Source organism: Motacilla alba, chromosome 1A, assembly GCF_015832195.1.
Source record: "Motacilla alba alba isolate MOTALB_02 chromosome 1A, Motacilla_alba_V1.0_pri, whole genome shotgun sequence".
In the NCBI taxonomy this organism is placed as follows: Eukaryota; Metazoa; Chordata; class Aves; order Passeriformes; family Motacillidae; genus Motacilla; species Motacilla alba.
The window spans coordinates 1278704-1301641 of record NC_052031.1 but is presented as its reverse complement, the minus strand read 5'-3'; the positions used below and the strand labels follow the sequence as shown (position 1 = coordinate 1301641).

Genomic DNA, 22938 nt, shown 5'->3' with positions numbered 1-22938 from the left:
TCTGCCTCCCCAGCCCCTCCATCCCATTCCCCAGCATTCCCAAGGTAAATCCCAGAGGATTCTGCCGAGGTCTTGGGGCTCCTCCAGCTGCCTCCACATTCCACAGGGCTCCTCCCTCCTTCGCCCCCCCAGGGCTTTCCCAAACTCCAATTCCCAAAATATTCCCCGGGGGATCAATGCCGAGGGAACTGGGAGCGTGAAATCCAAGATTCCGAGCAGGGAATTCCAGCACCCCAGGATGGGCAGAGGCGGCTCCAGCCCGGCCGGCTGGAAGGGAATGAACCTGGAAAAGGAGTTCGGAGGCGCCTGGAGGGCTTTGGGAACATCGGGAACGATCCCAAATCCCGCGGGACCGCGCCAGGACCCGCAGATTCCACAGGGCGGTGATCTGCAGGGAGTAAGAAAATCCCTCTGCAGCCCAAAATTCCTCCGAGAGCCGGCGATCCCTGCAGGGGTTAAGCGCAACCGGAGCCGCTCGGTTTTCCAGCCCCGCCGGAGCTGTCAGGAATTTTCCCGAGCGGGAATTAATAGGAGCATGAGCTCAGCCCTGCGTGCCGCCAGCCCCGCGTCACCGCGGCCCAGCCCGCCGGGATTTTGGGAATCTTTTCCCTCTTTTTTTTTTCCCCTCCGGGATAAGCAGGAGGATGGGGCTGCTGCTCCAGAAAACACCCCCAGGGATAAACAAAATTCCCACCCCCATCCCTCCCCCATTCCCATTCCCACCTCCATTTTTTTCCTCGATTAAAAACCCACCTGGAATTCCCAAACTAATCCCAAATCAGCCATGGGAAGAAGAAATCCCAAAAAAAGCCCAGGCAGGGCTGAAAGGCGGAATAACAAATTTCCCCGTTTTTCCCGATTTTCAGCCCGTCCGTGGAGGCACAACCTGCCCCGTGCTCCCCCTTCCCTCCCTATCCCAGTCTTTCCCGAAATTCCTGCTTTTCTCCTTAAAAATGCGCCTGCCCTGAGCCGAGACCAGAGGGAATTTTGTTACAGATCTGGGAATTCCGAGTCTTTTTTGAGGCCGGGAGAATCGGAGTGTGGAGGTGGGAATTGAACCCTCTGGAGGCGATTTGTTGTTCCCAAAAAAACAACCAAAAAACTCCCGAATTCCCAGCTCCAGGATCAGCGGGGTCCGAGTTTGCGGATCGGGCTTTGCTGGGATCAAAGGGAATTTGGGATTCGCGGCTCCTTCTCCTCCCGCCCACGGAAAACAGCCCGGGCTTGTCCAAGGGAGCCGAACTTCCCAGGTTTTGCCGGGATTTGGGATGAGCGGGGCTGGGGCAGACCCTGCTGGTTGGGAATTCCCATGCCCGGAGCTTTTCCTGGGGGGAGCAGCTCCGCCAAGCGGCGCCGCGCCGGGAGGAGGCTCCGCATCCCAATCCTGCGGATTTGCCAGGGGTTCTTTGTGGGAATTGCGGGGATTTCACCCACAATCCCTCCCAAAAATTCCTCCTCCACAACCCGCGGGCGGCTCTTCCCCATCCCAGCCGGCTCCGGGATAAGGGCTCGGTGAGGAAATCGGCTGGAGAGCATTCCTTAGTGGGGAATTATCCCATTTTTCCCGAGCATCGTTTCCCTCCCAGTTTCTTTGGGATGTTTCCAACCTCTGGCTCCTTCCAGAGCTCAGGATTCCTCTGGGAAGATTCCCCAGTCCCAGCCTTTCTTCCCAGGTATTCCATGGGAAACGAGGAATGAAAGGTTTCGGGAAGGGGATGAACATTGTGGGGTTTTTTATGGAATCGTGGAATGGTTTGGGTGGGAAGGGACCTTCAGGATCCTCCCATTCCAACCCCGTTCCATGGGCAGGGACAATTCCCCATCCCAGGGTGATCCAGCCTGGCCTGGGGCACTGCAGGGATGCAGGGGCAGCCCCAGCTGCTCTGGCAATTCCAGCCCAGAATCCCACCCCAGTCTCCCTTTCCCAGGGAATTCCCTCCATTCCCAGCTCTCCCAGCCTGGGGTTGGATCCATCCCCACCCCAGCTCTGCTCCAGGAAGGAATTTTGGGATCCAGGGGCTTCACTGGGAACCTCGGGACTACAGGAAGGGTCTCCCTTCCCTTCTCCATCCCCAACTTCCATAAAAATCCCTCGGGATGGATTCTGAGCCTCCTTGATCCCAGAATCCTGGAATGGTTTGGGTGGGAAGGATCCCAGAGGATTCTGCCGAGAATCCTCAACCCCATCCCATTGCAATCCCACCATCCCAGGGTGCCCCAGTCCTTCCTGGGGCACTGCAGGGATGCAGGGGCAGCCCCAGCTGCTCTGGCAATTCCAGCCCAGGCAGGAATTCCTCATTGCCAAGATCCCATCCATGGCTGCCCTCTGGCACTGGCAGCCATTCCCTGTGTGCTGTCCCTGCAGGCCTTGTCCCCAGTCCCTCTGCAGCGACCCTGGAGCCCCTGGAATGTTCTGGAAGCTCTCCCTGGAGCCTTCTCCTCTCCAGAAGAACATTCCCAGCTCTCCCAGCCCTGGAATTTGGGCTGAGGCTGCTGAAGGTGCAGAATTCCAGGGCCGATCCCACAACAGCCGGACACAGACGAGACTTTTCCAGAGTGAATTTTAATCAGGAATAACCTCAACCCTTCCCTGACTCTCTTTAATCAGGAATCAATCCCAGGGGTGCCCAAATTCCCAGCTCTGGAGAGTTCTTCCCCTTTCCAGCGGTTCCCCAGTGCCTGAATCCAGGGAAAATCCGGGATCTCGGTTTTAGGGCGCCACCAAAAGCTCAGGATCCGTCTCAAAGGGAGGGGGTTTGGGGTTTTTTAGGATCCAAGGATTTTGTGACGTGCAGGAGGGGTGGGAGCAGCCAAAGGATTCATCCAGTTTTCCAGAAATCCCAAGAGATCCGTGGGATTCGATCCCTCCCGGGCTTTGCTGTGGGTTTGGGGCTGGAGCTGGGAAATGTCGATTTTGGGGTTCGCACCACGCGCCGGCGCTCCGGGGTTTTCTCCCCAAATCCACCCAAAAATTTGGGACGGGCACCAAAAAGATCTGCAGGATCACCCTGGATTTTCCTGGGAAAAGCAGGAAAGGGTGAAGAGGGTGTGGAAAAACTCAGGGAAATGCTCCAGATGTTTGGTGTTTGGGTGGATTTATTCCCAAAGCCAGAGGTGGGACAGAATTCCAACTTTGCTCCTGCCCCGTTCCAGAGGATCCGAGGGATGCAAAGCTCAGGAAAACTCCTGGGAATTTTTTTCCCCTCACTCCGAGACCCCCAAAGATGAAATCAGGAATCCCAGTCCCGGTTTTGGTGGGAGTTGTCCCTTTCCCGGTTTTCCCAGGGATTGGGGACGCTGCAGCACAAACCCTGCCGGGATTTCCCTCATCCAGGAGTGAAATTTTCCAGCTTCCCAAGGAATGGCTCCAACCCCACCTTGTTTTCCCAGGATAATCTTCAATCTTTGGGAAGAGCTGCCAGGATCCAGCTCCCCTTCTCCAGTCCAGATTCCAGCCAGGAGCAATCCCAAAGATTCCCATGGATGGAGGCAAATCCCTGTGCCCAGCTGGGATTGCGAGGGATTATTCTGGATCGTTCCCTGCTGGATCTCCAGGAAATTATCCCGAATTTTTCAGCTGGGTTTGGAATTTGGGAAGCCTGGGAAAGGGAGGATAAAGCAGGAATGGCCTGGTGGGATTTGGGATGGATCCAGGCCTGGATTTGGGAATAAAGGGTGAAGGGATTGTCCCAAGTGACCCCAAAACCAAGGAGGCCCAATCCAGTTCATTCCCATTATTCCAGGGATGCAGCTGCTTCTGGCATTCCCAGAAATCCCAAAATCCCACAGATCCCCAGGAAAGACCCCCAGGCCCTGTGATCCAGGAGGGATTTGGGTCCTTGGATTCTCCGAGGTTTTCATCCCAAAGCTGGACCCAGAGGAGATCCAGGTCTAAAAACCCAGGGAAGATCCCCAAAAATTCCAGCTGGGATTGGCTTGGAAATGGGATAAATGGGATTAATGGGATAAGTGGGATTAATGGGATAAATGGAATTAATGAGATTAATGGGATAAATGGGATAAATTGAATTAATGGGATAAATAGGATTATTGGGATAAATGGGATTAATGAAATTAATGGGATTACTGGGATAAATGGGATTAATGGGATTAATAGGATTACTGGGATAAATGGGATAAATGGAATTAATGGGATAAATGGGATTAATAGGATTATTTGGATTATTTGGATAAATGGGATTATTGGGATTATTCCCAGCAATTCATGGGTTGGGAGTGGCCACAGCCCAAATGCCATTCCCAGTTTTCCAAGCTGGAATTCCAGGATGGTGCCTGAGGCTCTCCTAAATCCCATCTGCAGGAATTCCTCCAAGGGATTTGAAATAAAACCCCCAAACTTTGGGATCCCCAGAAAGGCTCCAAAACCAGGGGAAAAGGAAGCTGGAAAATGCCCCATGGGATTGGGGGAATTTCTTGTTGGTTCTCCAAGGAATCTTTTTGCTTTTCCAAGGGAAACTTGGATTTGGCAATTCCATTATTGGACTGGTGTAGGCAGGGTTGGGAAAAACCCCTAAGAGGGGATTTGGGAACCCTAAAAAGGAATTTGGGATACTAAAAAGGGATTTGGGAATGCTAAAAAGGGATGTGGGAACACTAAAAAAGGATTTGGAAACGCTAAAAAGGGATTTGGGAATGCTAAAAAGGGATTTGGGATACTAAAAAGGGATTTGGGAATGCTAAAAAGGGATGTGGGAACACTAAAAAGGGATGTGGGTTCCTCAAAAGGGGATTTGGGATCCCTGAAAAGGGATTTGGGATCCCTAGATCATTCCACAAAACCCTTTTCCTGCCATTCCCAGGGATGAATCCCACAAAAAAATCCCCTCTGGGGCTTCCCTGAACTTCCACAATTCCACATTTCTGGGAACCCCAGCCCAAAACTCGGGATGAGAACAGCGGGGTTTGGGATTTTCCGGATACAAAGGGGAAGGGAGGAATAAATAAAAGGAAAATGAGAAATAAAACCCCACAAAGTGCATTCAGCTCCAGCCCAGCGTTCCCAGCTGGATCCCGAGTGGATTCCAGGATTTTGGGAGGGATTTGTTCTTGTGGGGAAACTCTGGGATTTTCCAGGATTATTGGGAAAAATGGGAAAGCTGGAAGGGGGAGGAGAATCCCAGCCCAAAGATCCGAGGACAAAGCCCCAGGTGCCCGAGGAATTCCAGGAATTCCAGCTGGGATTCAGGCCTGGAATCCCAACCCCAATCCCTAGAATCCCAACCCCAAGCTGGCATTGGGAAAAGCGCTCCAAAGGGAAAAATCAATCCCAAAATTCCCAAACTTCCAGGCAGAACCCAGTCCTGCTGTATCCCATGGGATCCTGAGGGAAGGGAAAACCAAATCTGGGATCAGGGAATGTCCCGGGATGTGGGAAAGGAATGGGAATGGGAATGGGAATGGAATGGGATTGGGAATGGGGATGGGAAAGGGATTGGGAATGGGAAAGGGATTGGGAATGGGAATGGGAAAGGGATTGGGAATGGGGTGGGAATGGGAAAGGGAATGGGAATGGGGTGTGAATGGGACTGGGAATGGCATGGGAATGGAATGGGATTGGGATTGGGAATGGGACTGGGACTGGGAATAAGGAAAGGAATGGGAATGGGATTGGGAATGGGGAAAGGAATGGGATTGGGAATGGGATCGGGATGGGAATGGGATTGGGAATGGGGAAAGGAATGGGATTGGGAATGGGATTGGGACACAGCCAATCCCAGCCTGGCCTCTCCTCATTCCTGGTGTTGACCCAAAGCCTCTGGATGCTCCTGGAAAACCCTAAAAATTCCCTAAATGAACGAGCTGCAGTGCCTCCAATTAGCCCTGAGCTGGTTAATTTAGGGAATTCATTTAGGGAATTCATTTCGGGAATTGTTAATTTAGGGAATTCATTTAGGGAACCGTTAATTTAGGGAATTAATGAATTAACAGGGAATTAATTTGTCCCCAGGAGGGCTTGCAGCTGTCACTGGAGTTATTCCCAAGGGTGGGATCCCATCCAAATCCAAGGATTTGGAAATCCAAGGATTTCCCCTCCCAGTCCCCCTGCAGCCAGCAGGGAAAGGGGTCCTGGGTCATTCCAGGCTGGATCATCCAAAAGGGGATGGATGATCCCTGCAGGGAAAAACGGGATAAAAACGGGAAAAAATGGGATCAGAAATGGGATCAGAGGGGTCTGTGCAGGGAAAAATGGGATCAAAGTGGGATCAGAAGGGTCTGTGCAGGGAAAAATGGGATCAAAATGGGATCAAAATGGGATCAGAGGGGTCTGTGCAGGGAAAAATGGGATCAAAATGGGATCAGAGCTGCTCCAGAGCACAGAATTCTCAGCTGGCCACTCCACAGTTATCCCATTTCTCTCCCCCCTGGCTGGATCCCACAGAGGAAATCCAGGAAAATCAGGGAATCCCACCCGGGAGAGGCTAAAATTCCACCTGGGAAGTTCCAAGAAATCTCACGGGAAAGAGGCATTCCCGACAAATCCTATTTACAGCAGCGCCTGAAATTAAATTAAAACGGGGTTTTGTGGGGGAGGTAGAAGAGAAGGAGAAATCCTCCGATCCTGTGGGGTTTTTCCCAGGGATTCCAGGGATTTTCCTGGCTCTGTCAGTTGTAGGAGAGGTACTGGATGAGCCGGGGCGGGATCTGCAGCTTGGAGATCTTGTCCAGGCCCCGCTGGCCGGCGGCTCGGCGGACGGTGACCCGGCACAGCTGCGCCAGGCTCAGCGGCGTCTCTGCGGGATCACAGCGGGATCACAGCGGGATCAGAACGGGATCACAGCGGGATCAGAACGAGATCAGAACGGGATCAGAAACGGGATCAAAACGGGATCAAAACGGGATCAGAAACGGGATCACAGCGGGATCACAGTGGGATCAGAATGGGATCACAGCGGGATCAGAAAGGGATAAAAATGGGATCAGAAACGGGATCAGAAACGGGATCACAGCGGGATAACAGCGGGATCACAACGGGATCAGAAACGGGATCAGAAACGGGATCAAAACGGGATCAAAACGGGATCACAGCGGGATCAGAATGGGATCGGAACGGGATCAGAAACGGGATCAGAAACGGGATCAGAAATGGGATCAGAACAGGATCAGAAATGGGATCAGAAAGGGATAAAAACGGGATCAGAAAGGGATAAAAATGGGACCAGAAAAGTGATCAGAAATGGGATAAAATCGGGATAAAAATGGGATCAGAAACGGGATAAAAACAGGATCAGAACGGGATCACAAAGGGATAAAAATGAGATAAAAATGGGATCAGAAAAGTGATCAGAAATGGGATAAAAACAGGATCAAAACGGGATCAGAAACAGGATAAAAATGGGATCAGAAATGGGATCAGAAACGGGATCAAAACGGGATCAGAAATGGGATAAAAATGGGATCAGAAAAGTGATCAGAAAGGGATAAAATCAGGATAAAAATGGGATCAGAAAAGTGATCAGAAATGGGATCAAAATGGGATCAGAAATGGGATCAGAACAGGAACATGGGATCAGAAATGGAAAAACGGGATAAGAAACGGGATCAGAAATAGGAAAATGGGGTCAGAAACGGGATAAAAACAGGATCAGAAACGGGATCAAAATGGGATAAAAACAGGATCAGAAATGGGATAAAAATAGGATCGGAAAGAGGATCAGAAACAGGATAAAAATGGGATAAAAATGGGATAAAAACGGGATCAGAAAGGGATAAAAACAGGATAAAAATGGGATCAGAAACGGGATCAAAAATGGGAACATGGGATCAGAAACAGGATAAATGGGATCAGAAATGGGATAAAAATGAGATCAAATACGGGATAAAAACGGAATCAGAAATGGGAAGAAAAGGGGATAAAAATGGGATAAGAAAGGATATTTGATGACCAAATTCCCAGGACAAAGGGGATTTGATGGCCAGATTCCCAAGAAAAAGGGGATTTGATGGCCGAATTCCCAATAAAAAGGAGATTTGATGGCTGAATTCCCAAGAAAAAGGGGATTTGATGGCCGAATTCCCACGACAAAGGGGATTTGATGGCCAAATTCCCAGGACAAAGGGGATTTGATAGCCAAATTCCCAGGACAAAGGAAATTTGATGGCCGAATTCCCAAGAAAAAGGGGATTTGATGGCTGAATTCCCAGGACATAGGAGATTTGATGGCCAAATTCCCAGGACATAGGAGGTTTGATGGCCGAATTCCCAATAAAAGGAGATTTGATGGCCAAATTCCCAGGACAAAGGGGATTTGATAGCCTAATTCCCAGGAAAAGGGGGATTTGATAGCCAGATTCCCAGGACAAAGGAGATTTGATGGCCAAATTCCAAGGACAAAGGGGATTTAATGGCTGAATTCCCAAGAAAAAGGGGATTTGATGGTTGAATTCCCAGGACAAAGGGGATTTGATGGCTGAATTCCCAATAAAAAGGAGATTTGAAGGCCAAATTCCCAATAAAAAGGAGATTTGATGGCCGAATTCCCAGGACAAAGGAGATTTGATGGCCAAATTCCAAGGACAAAGGGGATTTAATGGCTGAATTCCCAGGACAAAGGGGATTTGATGGCCAAATTCCCAATAAAAAGGAGATTTGAAGGCCAAATTCCCAATAAAAAGGAGATTTGATGGCCGAATTCCCAGGACAAAGGAGATTTGATGTCAGATTCCCAGGACAAAGGGGATTTGAAGGCCAGATTCCCAGGACAAAGGGGATTTGATGTCAGATTCCCAGGACAAAGGGGATTTGATGGCAGATTCCCAGGACAAAGGGGATTTGAAGGCCAGATTCCCAGGACAAAGGGGATTTGAAGGCCAGATTCCCAGGACAAAGGGGATTTGAAGGCCAGATTCCCAGGACAAAGGGGATTTGAAGGCCAGATTCCCAGGACAAAGGGGATTTCCCCACTCACTCTCATAGAACTCGAAGCACTTGGCCGTGGGGCTGCTGCTCCAGGTGTAATCCGAGGGTTTCTTGCCCCGGTTGTCCCGGGCGTAGATGTTCCCACCGAACTCCACCAGCAGCTCCACCAGGTCCACGTTCCTGACCTTGGCCGCGTGGTGCAGCGCCGTCTCGTGCAGCTTGGCAGCGTTCACGTTGGCTCCTGGCCGGGACACAGGGAATGCCGGGATGGGAAAGGGGATCCAGACAGGGAAAAGGGAATAGATCCAGGCAGGGAAAGGAAATCCAGGTGGGAAAAGGGGATCTAGCCAGGGAAAAGGGATTTTATTCAGGGAAAAGGGAATAGATCCAGCTAGGAAAAGGGAATGCAGGTGGGAAAATAGGATCTAGCCAGGGAAAAGGGGATCCAGGCAGGGAAAAGGAAATTGAGTCAGGGGAAAGGGGATTTATCCAGGGAAAAGGGGATCCAGGCAGGGAAAAGGGGATCCAGGCAGGAGAAAAAGAAATCCAGGCAGGAAAAGGAAATTTATCCAAGGAAAAAGGGATTTAGCCAGGGAAAGGGGATTTGGCCAGGGAAAAGGGAATTTGGCCAGGGAAAAGGGAATCCAGGCAGGAAAAGGAAATTTATCCAGGGGGAAAGGGGTTTTATCCAGGGAAAAGGGAATCTGACCAGAGAAAAGGGAATCCAGGCAGAGAAAAGGGAATCTGGCCAGGGAAAAGGAAATTTATCCAAGGGAAAGGGGATTTATCCAGGGAAAAGGGAATTTAGCGAGGGAAAAGGGAATTTATCCATGGAAAAGGGAATTTAGCCAGATCAGAAATGGGATCAGGAATGGGATCAGAGAGGTCTGTGCAGGGAAGAACAGGATCAGGAATGGGATCAGGACTGGGAGCAGAGGGGTGTCTGCAGGAAGCCGTTGCCCAGAGCGATTCCCGAGCCTCTCCCGGGTGGATCCGAGGCCGTACCTGCCTGGAGGAGCAGCTTGGCACAGTCCAGGTGCTCCCGGGCACAGGCCACGTGCAGGGGGGTCCCGAAGTGGCAGTCGTGGGCCTCCAGGTTGGCACCCACCTCGATCAGGAGCTGCACGCACTCCGGGCTGCCTGGGGACAGGGAAACCCGGGAAAATCCACTGAAAACTGGGAATTCCCGCTGAAAACCGGGAATTCCTGCCCCAACGGGATGGGATTCCCACTGAAAACTGGGAATTCCCGCTGAAAACTGGGAATTCCTGCCCCAACAGGATGGAAGTCCCACTGAAAACTGGGAATTCCCACTGAAAACCAGGAATTCCTGCCCCAACAGGATGGGATTCCCACTGAAAACTGGGAATTCCTGCCCCAACAGGATGGGATTCCCACTGAAAACTGGGAATTCCCACTGAAAACCAGGAATTCCTGCCCCAACGGGATGGGATTCCCACTGAAAACTGGGAATTCCCACTGAAAACCAGGAATTCCTGCCCCAACAGGATGGGATTCCCACTGAAAACTGGGAGTTCCCAACACGCCGGGATGGAATTCTCACTGAAAACCAGGAAAATCCCACTGAAAACTGGGAATTCCTGACCCACTGGGATGGAATTCCCAGTGAAAACCAGGAATTCCCGCTCTGCTGGGAAAAATGGGATCAGAGGGGTCTCTGCAGGGAAAAACGGGATCAAAAATGGGAAAAACGGGATCATCAATGGGATCATCAATGGGATCAGCAATGGGATCAGCAATGGGATGAGCAATGGGATCAGCAATGGGATTCCTGCAGGGATCTCTCTCCCTTCCCCCCCCAGGCTCGGAATGCCAGCGCAGCTGGAGCAGTGCATGGGCACAGGAACAGTTCCAGTGCTTTTCTTCCCATTCCAAGCTGCAAACACCCATCAAATGACCCTGGAATGGGCCAGGAATGACCCTGGAATTGCTCTAGAATTGCTCTGGAATGGCCCTGGAATGACCCTGGAATGATCCAGGAACTGCCCTGGAATTGCCCTGGAACTGTCCTGGAAATGCCCTGGAACTGCCCTGGAATGACCCTGGAATTGCCCTGGAATGACCCTGGAATTGCCCTGGAACGGCCCTCAAGTGACCCTCGAATGACCCAGGAATGGCCCTGGAATGACCCAGGAATTCTCCTGGAATGACCCTGGAATGACCCAGTAATGACCCTCGAACTGCCCTGGAATTGCCCTAGAATGACCCTGGAATGACCCAGGAATTGCCCTGGAATGACCCTGGAATAACCCAGGAATGACCCTGGAACTGCCTTGGAATGACCCTGGAATAACCCAGGAACTGCCCTGGAATGACCCTGGAATAACCCAGGAATGACGCTGGAACTGCCCTGGAATGACCCTGGAATAACCCAGGAACTGCCCTGGAATGACCCTGGAACTGCCCAGGAACGACCCTGGAATAACCCAGGATCTGCCCTGGAATGACCCTGGAACTGCCCTGGAATTGCCCTAGAATGACCCTGGAATGACCTGGAATTCTCCTGGAATGACCCATGAATGACACTGGAATGATGCAGGAATGACCGCTGAATGACCATGGAGTTGCCCTGGAATTGCCCTGGAATGACCCTGGAATAACCCAGGAACTGCCCTGGAATTCCCCTGGAATTGCCCTGGAATGACCCTGGAATCGCCCTGGAACTGCCCTAGAATGACCGTGGAATGACCCTGGAACTGCCCTGGAATGACCCTGGAATAACCCAGGAATGACCCTGGAAATGCCCTGGAATGACCCATGAATGACCCTGGAATTCCTCTGGAATTCTCCGGGAATGCCCCTGGAATTCTCCTGGAATTCTCCTGGAATGACCCATGAATGACCCTGGAATAACCCAGGAACTGCCCTGGAATGACCCTGGAACTGCCCTGGAATTGCCCTGGAATGACCCTGGAATTCTCCAGGAATGACCCTGGAATTCTCCAGGAATGTCCCAGGAATGACCTAGGAATGACCCGGGAATAACCCAGGAATGACCCTGGAACTGCCCTGGAATGACCCTGGAACTGCCCTGGAATGACCCTGGAATGCCCCATGAATGCCCCTGGAATTGTCCAGGAATTCTCCTGGAACTCCCCAGCAATGCCCCCGGAATTCCCCAGGATCTCCCCAGGAACGCCGCGTGCTCCCGGGCGGTACCGTTCATGCAGGCCTCGTGCAGCGGCGAGGCCGTGTACAGCGGCGGGTTGACCTTGGCGCCGTGCGACAGCAGCACCCGCACGCACTCGATGCTGCCCGAGGCGCAGGCGTCGCACAGCGGCGTGCTGCCGTCGATGTTCCGCGCGTCCACCTGCGGCACGGGGAAACGGGGAGAGAAGGAAAAACAGGTTAAAAGTATGGAAAAGCAGGTTAAAAGTAGGGAAAAGCAGGGGGAAAAGCAAGGAAAAGCAGGGAAAAACAGGTTAAAAGTAGGGAAAACAAGTCAAAAGTAGGGAAAAGCAGATTAAAAGTAGGGAAAAGCAGGGAAACGCAGGGAAAAACAGGGAAAACCAGGTTAAAAGTAGGGAAAGACAGGGAAAAACAGGTTAAAAGTAGGGAAAAACAGGTTAAAAGTAGGGAAAAACCAGGGGAAAGTAGGGGAAAAGAGGGTTAAAATTAGGGGAAAAGCAGGGAAAAAACAGGTTAAAAGTAGGAAAAGCAGGTTAAAAGCAGGGAAAAGCAGGGGAAAGCAGGTTAAAAGTAGGGAAAAACAGGGAAAAACAGGTTAAAAGTAGGGAAAAGCAGGTTAAAAGTAGGGAAAAGCAGGGAAAAGCCAGTTAAAAGTAGGGAAAAGCAGGTTAAAAGTAGGGAAAAGCAGGGGAAAGCAGGTTAAAAGCAGGGAAAAGCCAGTTAAAAGTAGGGAAAAGCAGGTTAAAAGTAGGGAAAAGCAGGGGAAAGAGGGGAAAAGCAGGTTAAAAGTAGGGAAAAAGCAGGGAAAAGCCAGTTAAAAGTAGGGAAAAGCAGGTTAAAAGCAGGGAAAAAGCAGGTTAAAAGTAGGGAAAAAGCAGGGAAAAGCAGGGAAAAGCAGGTTAAAAGTAGGGAAAAGCCGGTTAAAAGCAAGTTAAAAGCAGGGAAAAGCGGGGAAAAGCAGGTTAAAGTAGGGAAAAGCAGATTAAAGTAGGGGAAAAGCAGGTTAAAAGTAAGGAAAAGCTGATTAAAAGCAAGTTAAGAGCAGGGAAAAGCAGGGGAAAGCAGGGAAAAACAGTTTAAAGTAGGGAAAAAGTATGGAAAAGCAGGTTAAAAGTAGGGAAAAGCAGGGAAAAGCCAGTTAAAAGCAGGGAAAAGTCAGTTAAAAGTAGGGAAAAACAGGGGAAAACAGGTTAAAACTAGGGAAAAGCAGAGAAAAAACAGGGAAAAAGAGGTTAAAAGGAGGGAAAAAACAGGGGAAAGCAGGTTAAAAGTAGGGAAAAACAGGGAGAAACAGGTTAAAAGTGGGGAAAAGCAGGGAAAAGTTGGTTAAAAACAGGTTATAAGTAGGGAAAAGCAGGGGAAAGTAGGGAAAAGCAGAGAAAAGCAGGTTAAAAACAGGGAAAAGGAGGTTAAAAGTAAGGAAAAGCAGGTGAAAAGCAGGGGAAAGCAGGGAAAATCTCAGCTGGGATCACAGGATTGTGGATTTGTGAGGCTTGGGAGCGGGTGGAGGTCGCATGGAGCAGCAATGGTAAAGGCAGCGCTGAGCCACGTCCCCAGGGGGCACATCCATGGGAAAATCAGGGACAGAGCAAGCTGGGAATGGCACTGGATCCATGGAGAGAAACTTGGGAATGGCACTGGATCCATGGAGAGAAACTTGGGAATGGCACTGGATCCATGGAGGGAAACTTGGGGATGGTGCTGGATCTATGGAGAGAAACTTGGGAATGGCACTGCATCCATGGAGAGAAATTTGGGAATGGCACTGAGGGAATGAGAAACTTGGGAATGGCACTGGATCCATGGAGAGAAACTTGGGGGTGGCACTGGATCCATGGAGGGAAACTTGGGAATGGTGCTGGATCCACTGGGAAACTCAAGGAATGAGAAACTTGGGAATGGCACTCAAGAATGAAAACCTTGGGAATGGCACTGGATCCATGGGGAGAAACTTGGGAATGGTGCTGAGGGAATGAGAAACTTGGGGATGGCACTGGATCCACTGGGAAACTCAGGGAATGAAAAACTTGGGAATGGCACCGGATCCATGGGGGAAAACTGTGGGAATGAGAAATTTGAGAATTGCATTCAGGGAATGAAAACCTTGGGAATGGCACTGGATCCATGGGGGAAACTCTGGGAATGAGAAACTTGGGAATGGCACTGCATCCATGGAGGGAAACTTGGGAATGGCACTGAAGGAATGAGAAACTTGGGAATGGCACTGAGGGAATGAGAAACTTGGGAATGGCACTGGATCCATGGAGAGAAACTTAGGAATGGTGCTGGATCCACTGGTAAACTCAGGGAATGAGAAACTTGGGAATGGCACTCAGGGAATGAAAACCTTGGGAATGGCACTGGATCCATGGGGGAAAACTGTGGGAATGAGAAATTTGAGAATTGCATTCAGGGAATGAAAACCTTGGGAATGGCACTGGATCCACAGGGGAAACTCTGGGAATGAGTTTAGGGGGGAACTTCCCCCCACTTAGGGGGGAAGAAATTTGGGAATGGCACTGGATCCATGGGCAAAACTTGGGAATGGCACTGAGAGAATGAGAAACTTGGGAATGGCACTGAGGGAATGAGAAACTTGGGAATGGCACTGAGGGAATGAGAAACTTGGGAATGGCACTGGATCCATGGAGCACACTCCAGGAATGGGGTCACAGCAGGGATGGCATGGGACTGGAAGGTCCAGGGGGATTGATGATCCCTGAAACCCTGGGGCATTCCCAGCTGGCCCTGCTGAATTCCCACCCTTCCAGCACAGAATTCATCCCGGCGCTGCTGCAGCTCCCAAAAGCAGCTCCAGTCCAGGCAGTGCTGAGCTTTCCCTCCCTGCTGGGCACAATCCACGCTCCAGGGAAAGATGGAATTCCTCGCCATTCCGCTCATCTGCTGCTCCCTGCTCCTTCTCCTGGGCAGGGTGAGCAGAGCCAGGCAATCCTTGGGGCTGGCAAAGATTCCTAGCGTGGAATGCCACCATTCCAGCACGGCCAGGGTCACCCGTGTCCCCAGGTGCCACATCCACGGGGAAATCCCCCCAGGAATGGGGACTGCACCCCGCCCTGGGCACTTCCAATGCCTGAGCACCTTTCCCATGGGGAAATGGTCCCCAAAATCCAATCCAAACCTCCCCCGGCACGGCTGGAGGGATCAAAAACGGGATCAGGGAACGCCGAGCTGCTCCAGAGCACGGAATTCCCCGCTGGAATCGGCCCTGGGCACCCCCGAGCCTGGCTCAGCCTCCCACAGCCACGGCTGGGTGAGCCTCCCACAGCAACCCCCGGGAATGCTTTGTGCAGCTCCTGCCCCGCTGGGATGGCACTGCTGGAGCCAGGCAACCCTTGGGGCTGGCAAAGATTCCTAGCGTGGAATGCCACCATGCCAGCACCGCCAGGGTCACCCGTGTCCCCAGGTGCCACATCCACAGGGAAATCCCTCCAGCAATGGGAACTGCACCCTGCCCTGGGCAGCTGTGCCAGGACTGGACAACCTTTCCAGGAAGGAATTCCCCCAATCCCACCCTGAGCTGCCCTGGCCCAGCCTGAGGCCGTTCCCTCTCCTCCTGTCCCTGACCCCCCCGGCTGTCCCCTCCTGGCAGGGACTCGTGCAGAGCCACAAGGTCCCCCTGAGCCTCCTCTGCTCCAGGCTCAGCCCCTGCCCAGCTCCCTCAGCCTCTCCATTCCCTTCCCTGGACACGCTCCAGCCCCTCCACAAATTTATCCTAAATCTGGATAGTTTTAAAATTCCTTTTTCCTTGTTCCTCTGGGACACCTCGTGTCCATGAATTCCTTGATTTTCTCTGTTTTGCACGGAAAATAAAACCATTGTCCACCTGCAGTGGGATTGGTCTCCCTGGTGACTTCAGTCCTGGCTTTGTCCCCTCTCCCACAGCTTTTCCAGCTTTTCCAGGCCATCCCTAATTCCCCATTTCCAGTGGAATTTTGATCCCTGTTTCAGGGAAGGGACACAGGGGTGGAGAAGTCCCCTCCCCACCGGTGTGCCAGGCCCCTCATTCCCGCTGGAAGTGGGATCCAGCTCCGTGGGGAAGGCTTTGGCTTTCACTATCCATGGTTTGGGCTCAGGAGGAAGAGGAGTCAAAATTCAGGATTATTCGGGGTCAAGGAGCTGCTCTGGAGCTGGGACACTCCAAATTTTCACGGATCCAATGCTGGCAGAACCATCCCATCCCCAGGAATCCCATCCCCAGGAATCCCAGCGTTTGGAAAACGAGGGTGGAAAGCAGAAACCCCATTCCCAGCCCTAGAAGGTCGCAAGGGAAATTCGGAAAAACCAGGACAGAGCCCCCGCCCCGATTTCACCCCCAGCACCCATCCATGGAGGAATTCCCAGCCGGAGCAGAGCGGGATGCGCACCTGGGCCCCCGCATCCAGCAGCAGCTTGACGCACTGGGCCTGTCCCCGGAGGCTGGCCTCGTGCAGGGGTGTGATGGAGTCGTAGGTGACGGCGTTGACGCAGGCGCCGCTCTCGATCAGCCGCTGCAGCTGCACCACCTCCCCTCTGCGGGCGGCCTCGTGCACCGGCGTCCGGTCGGCCCAGAAACCTGGGAGAAACGGGGAGCTTGGAGCAAATCCCGGGGGTTTTTTTAGGGGGAAAAAGTGAAATTCGGTCACTTCTGTTCTGCGGCGGTTTCGCTTCTTGGCGGGAAAATGAACGCTGGGCTCGGGCCGTGCTGGGGTGGGAAAATGCATGGTTTTCTCATGGAAATTATCAGTTTGGGGGAAATATCCACTTGGGGGAAAATGCCAATTCTGGGAGAAAATGCCAGTTTTGGGAGAAAATGCCAATTTTGGGAGAAAATATTAATTAGGGAGAAAATATTAATTAGGGAGAAAATACCAGTTTCGGAGAAAATACCAATTTTGGGAGAAAATACCATATGGGAGAAAATACTAGTTTGGGAGAAAATATCCATTTTGGGAGAAAATACTAATTTGGGAGAAAATACCAGTTTGGGAGAAAATATCCATTTGGGAGAAAATACTAATTTGGGAGAAAATGCCAGTTTTGGAGAAAATACCGATTTTGGGAGAAAATATTAATTTGGGAGAAAATGCCAATTTTGGGAGAAAATACTAATTAGGGAGAAATTTCCGATTTTGGGAGAAAATACCAGTTTGGGAGAAAATATCCATTTGGGAGAAAATACCAATTTTGGAGAAAATACCAATTTTGGGAGAAAATATTAATTTGGGAGAAAATGCCAATTTGGGAGAAAATACCAAATTTGGGAGAAAATATTAATTTGGGAGAAAATACCCATTTGGGAGAAAATACCAATTTTGGGAGAAAATATTAATTTGGGAGAAAATATCCATTTGGGAGAAAATACCAATTTTGGAGAAAATATCAATTTTGGGAGAAAATTCCAATTTGGAAGAAAATACCAATTTTGGGAGAAACCAAATTTTGCTCATGCAGGAGGATGAAATTCCATCAATCCATTCTGGTTGGAAATGATGGAGCTGGAAAATCCATGGCAATAATTCCATAAAAACTGCAATTGCTCCATCCTGCCAAGGGAGAATTGGAGGATTTTTCATGTATGGATTTTTCACGTATGTTTTTCCTCCTGAAAATTCCAAATTTGGGAGAAAATATCCATTTGGGAGAAATCCAATTTTGGAGAAACCCAATTTTATCCCTGCAGGAGGATGAAATTCCATAAATCCAGTGGGAAACTTCTGGTTGGAAATGATGGAGCTGGAAAAATCCATGGCAATAATTCCATAAAATTGACATTAATTTCATAATAACTACATTAAAACATCGGGAAGTTCGTAGTAAAATTGTGGATGTGGGAAAAATTTGGCATCCCACAGGGAGGAATTTCTGGCTGGGAGGGAAGGGAGGAGTTGGGATGGAATTCCCAGAGAAGATGTGGTTGTCCCATCCTTGGAATTGTCCCAGGCCAGGCTGGAGAGGGCTTGGAGCAGCCTGGGATAGTGGAAGGTGTTGGAACAAGGTGGGTTTCCAACCCTTCTGGCCCAAATTGTTCCACGGAGATCTGGATTCCTGGAGGAGCATGGAAAAAGAGATGGGATCAAGGAAAAACTCAGCCCAACTCAAAAAATCCCTTCCCAAACTCTGGATTCCTGCAGGAACATGGACAAACAGCTAGGATCAAGGAAAAACTCAGCCTAACTCAAAAAATCTCTTCCCAAACTCTGGATTCCTGGAGGAGCATGGAAAAAGAGCCAGGATCAAGGAAAAACTCAGCCCAACCCCTCTGGATTCCTGCAGGAACATGGGCTGGATTGAAGGAGAAAGAGCTGGGATCAAGGAAAATCTCAGCCTAACACAAAAAATCCCTTCCCAAACTCTGGATTCCTGCAGGAACATGGAAAAAGAGCCAGGATCAAGGAAAAACTCAGCCCAACTCAAAAATCCCTCTGGATTCCTGGAGGAACACGGAAAAAGAGCTGGGATCAAGGAAAAACTCAGCCCAACTCAAAAAAATCTCTTCCCAAACTCTGGATTCCTGCAGGAACATGGAAAAAGAGCTGGGATCAAGGGAAAACTCAGCCTAACTCAAAAATCCCTCTGGATTCCTGAAGGAACACGGAAAAAGAGCTGGGATCAAGGAAAAACTCAGCCCAACTCAAAAAATCCCTTCCCAAACTCTGGATTCCTGCAGAAACATGGAAAAACAGCTGGGATCAAGGAAAAACTCAGCCTAACCCAAAAATTCCTCCCTAAACTTGGATTCCTGGAGGAACACGGAAAAAGAGCTGGGATCAAGGAAAAACTCAGCCCAAAACACCTCAGCCCACCTCAAAAATTCCTTCCCAAACTCTGGATTCCTGGAGGAACATGGAAAAAGAGCTGGGATCAAGGAAAAACTCAGCCCAAAAAACCTCAGCCCACCTCAAAAATTCCTTCCCAAACTCTGGATTCCTGCATGAACATGGAAAAAGAACTGGGATCAAGGAAAATCTCAGCCTAACTAAAAAATCCCTTCCCAAACTCTGGATTCCTGGAGGAGCATGGTAAAAGAGCTGGGATCAAGGGAAAACTCAGCTCAACTCAAAAACTCCCTTCCCAAACTCTGGATTCCTGGAGGAACATGGAAAAAGAGTTGAGAACAAGGAAAAACTTAGTCCAAAAAAACTCAGTTCAACTCAAATAATCCTTTCCCAAACTCTGTGTTCCTGCAGGAACAAGGAGAGCTGGGATCAAGGAGCAAGTCAGCCCAACTCAAAACTCCCTTCCCCAAATTCCATGGAGCTTGGAAAAAGAAGTTCCCACCTCCAACACCTTTGCTCAGCAGCCAGCATGGGGCAATTCCGGCTCATGTGCCACCGTGAGGTGACAGTGTCACCTCCTGTCAGGTGGGCTTTGCTTTGGAGGTGGCACTGAGTAAAAACAGCTCCCTGTGTTAATGCAGCCTCTCCATGAAAGAAAAAAAAAAATTAAAGGGAATTCTGAGTCCCAACATTTTCACGGGGATTTTTTTTTCCCCCTTGGTTTGGGAGATCCTCATTCCTTTGCCAATATCCCTGGGCAGGATGGTTTTCCTTGCCTGGAGCTCCTCGTGGTATTTGCGGCAGGAGAAGCAAATCCACATGAGGATGGAGAGCTGCAGAGGGACTGGGGACAAGGCCTGCAGGGACAGCACACAGGGAATGGCTGCCAGTGCCAGAGGGCAGCCATGGATGGGATCTTGGCCATGAGGAATTCCTGCCTGGGCTGGAATTGCCAGAGCAGCTGGGGCTGCCCCTGCATCCCTGCAGTGTCCAAGGAAGGATTGGAGCAGCCTGGGATAGGGGAGGTGTCCCTGGAATGAGCTTTGAGGTCCCTTCCCACCCAAACTGCTCTGGGATTCTGGGATTTGGGACACTCAGAATCCATCCCGAGGGATTTTGATGGGAAATGGGGATGGAAAAGAGAGGAGAAGGGAAGGGAGACCCTTCATGGATTCCTGAGATTCCAAGTGAAGGCCCTGGGTCCAGGAATGTCTTGGAGAGGAGATGGCTCCAATGTCAGGCTGGGAGAGCTGGGAATGTTCCCCTGGAGAAGGGAAGGCTGCAGGGAGAGCTTCCAGAACATTCCAGGGGCTCCAGGGGCTCCAGGGTCGCTGCAGAGGGACTGGGGACAAGGCCTGCAGGGACAGCACACAGGGAATGGCTGCCAGTGCCAGAGGGCAGCCGTGGATGGGATCTTGGCCATGAGGAATTCCTGGCTGGGCTGGAATTGCCAGAGCAGCTGGGGCTGCCCCTGCATCCCTGCAGTGCCCCAGGCCAGGCTGGACACTGGGGCTGGAGCAGCCTGGGACACTGGCAGGTGGCCCTGTCCCGGGAATTGGGGCAGGGGTGGCCCGGGAGCAGCCGCTGGTCCGGCCGGGATTTGGGCACCGCGGGTCCAAGGGGGGAACATCCCGATCCCACTGCCCCAGAACGCCGCACGCGGGGATTTAGGAACATTTAGGGATTTTAGGATCGTTTCCCGGGAATCAGGGAGGAGCACGGATCGTTCCCCGGGGATTCAGGGAGGAGCAAGGATCGTTCCTGATGCTGTCCCGAGAGCATCCTCTTGTCCCTGTCCTTGCGAGAGCCACTCGCTCCCTAAACCGTCCTGCAGCCCCCAGAACCCATCCTTAAACCCCCAAACCACTCCTCAACACCCCAAAACACACTCTAAACCCCAAAACCGTCCTGCAATCCCCAAAACCCATCCTTTAACCCCCAAACCACTCCTTAACACCCCAAATCACACTTTAACCACCAAACCCACCCTGCAAGTCCCAAATCACCCTGCGAGCCCCAAAGCCCATCCCGTAACCCCCAAAGCCGCCGCTCCGCGCAGCTCCCGTCTATCGCCGGCGCGGCTCCGCTTCCCAGCTCCTGTCCCAGCCGCTCCCCGAGGTGTCCCCAGCCCGTCCCGGTGCCCACGCACTGATGTCGCCGCGCAGGGAGCCGCTGCCGCCGGGGCTCTCCATGGCCCGGCCCCGCCGAGCCGCCGCCGCGGCCTCGTCCCGCTGCCGGGGCCTCCCGGGGCTGGCCCGGCCCGGCGCGGAGCACGCCGGGAGATGTAGTGCGGGGACGGGATACGGGGGACACGGGGATGGGGGGACAGAGGGACTGGGGGGAATGGGGTGGGAAACAGGGGGAATGGGGTGGGAAACAGGGGAACGGGGGGACTGGGATGGGGAAACAGGGGAACGGGGGAACTGGGATGGGGAACAGGGAACTGGGATGGGGAACGGGAACTGGGATGGGGAAACAGGGGAACTGGGGGGAATGGGATGGGGAAACAGGGGAACTGGGATGGGGAAACAGGGGAACTGGGGGGAATGGGATGGGGAAACAGGGGAACTGGGATGGGGAAACAGGGGAACTGGGGGAATGGGATGGGGAAACAGGGGAACTGGGATGGGAAACAGGGGAACGGGGGGACTGGGATGGGGAAACAGGGGAACTGGGATGGGAAACGGGAACGAGGGGCACTGGGATGGGGAAACAGGGGAACTGGGATGGGAAACAGGGGGCACTGGGATGGGGGGACAGAGGGACTGGGGGGACTGGGATGGGGGACGGGGTACTGGGATAGGGAAACAGGATACTGGGAGCACTGGGATGGGGGGTGCTGGGATAGGGAAACAGGGTACTGGGGGCACTGGGATGGGGTGCAGGGGGTACTGGGATGGGGGACAGGGGGACTGGGGGGACTGGGATAGGGTGCAGGGGTTACTGGGATGGGGGACAGGGTACTGGGGGCACTGGGATGGGGTGCAGGGGGTACTGGGATGGGGGACAGGGGACTGGGGGTACTGGTGTATGCAGGGAACAGGTACTGGGGAAACCAGTGGGTTTGGGGAGGGGATACTGGGTTACTGGTGTGCGTGGGGAGGGGGGAAATGGGGACACTGGTGCGTGTCCTCAGGGGTACTGGGGGCACTGGGATGGGGTGTGAGGGTTACTGGGGGCACTGGGATGGGGTGCAGGGGTTACTGGGAGCACTGGGATGGGGTGTGAGGGTTACTGGGAGCACTGGGATGGGGTGCAGGGGTTACTAGGAGCACTGGGATGGGGTGCAGGGGTTACTGGGGGCACTGGGATGGGGTGCAGGGGTTACTGGGGGCACTGGGATGGGGTGCAGGGGTTACTGGGAGCACTGGGATGGGGTGTGAGGGTTACTGGGGGCACTGGGATGGGATATGAGGGTTACTGGGAGCACTGGGATGGGGTGTGAGGGTTACTGGGGGCACTGGGATGGGGTGTGAGGGTTACTGGGGGCACTGGGATGGGGTGCAGGGGTTACTGGGAGCACTGGGATGGGGTGTGAGGGTTACTGGGGGCACTGGGATGGGGTGCAGGGGTTACTGGGAGCACTGGTGTGGGGTGCAAACTTTACTCTCTCTTCAGGGAGAGCTGCTCCTCCAAGCAGAGATCCTGCAGGATTCCTTCATTTTTACATTTATTTTTAGAAAATTCCATTTTTTTAGGCAAAAAAAAAAAAATTCTGTCAATTATATTCTGCAGTGATTTCACTTCTGAACATAAAAACCCACCCTGTCCTTGGTCCCTGCTGGGATGGAAAAATCCATGGTTTTCTCCTGAAAATTACCAGTTTGGGAGAAAATAATCCGTTTGGGAGAAAATACCAATTTGGGAGAAAATACCAATTTTGCCCCTGCAGAAGGATGAAATTCCATAAATCCATTCTGGTTGGAAATGATGGAGCTGGAAAATCCATGACAATAATTCCATTAAAACTGCAATTGCTCCATCCTGCCAAGGGAGAAATTGAGGATTTTTCATGTATGGATTTTTCATGTATGTTTTTCCTCCTGAAAATTCCAAATTTGGGAGAAAATATCCATTTGGGAGAAAATACAAATTTTGGGAGAAAATGCCAATTTGGGAGAAAATTCCAATTTT

The 22938-nt window shown here is 51.7% G+C and overlaps 2 protein-coding genes across 2 annotated transcripts in view; both read right to left on the bottom strand.

Annotated features, from left to right (window-relative positions):
* LOC119708856 (ankyrin repeat domain-containing protein 16-like) overlaps positions 1 to 22938 on the bottom strand; it is a 116331-nt gene that overhangs the window by 16226 nt on the left and 77167 nt on the right. The gene's annotated exons all lie outside the window — the stretch shown is intronic.
* ASB13 (ankyrin repeat and SOCS box containing 13) lies at positions 6263 to 21055 on the bottom strand. The gene is made up of 6 exons (XM_038155762.1): positions 20954 to 21055; positions 16414 to 16601; positions 12059 to 12209; positions 9884 to 10018; positions 8928 to 9119; positions 6263 to 6752 (listed from the first exon to the last, which is right to left on the bottom strand). The coding sequence occupies exons 1-6, from the start codon at positions 20994 to 20996 to the stop codon at positions 6625 to 6627; spliced, it is 837 nt and encodes a 278-aa protein (XP_038011690.1). The 5' UTR covers positions 20997 to 21055; the 3' UTR covers positions 6263 to 6624.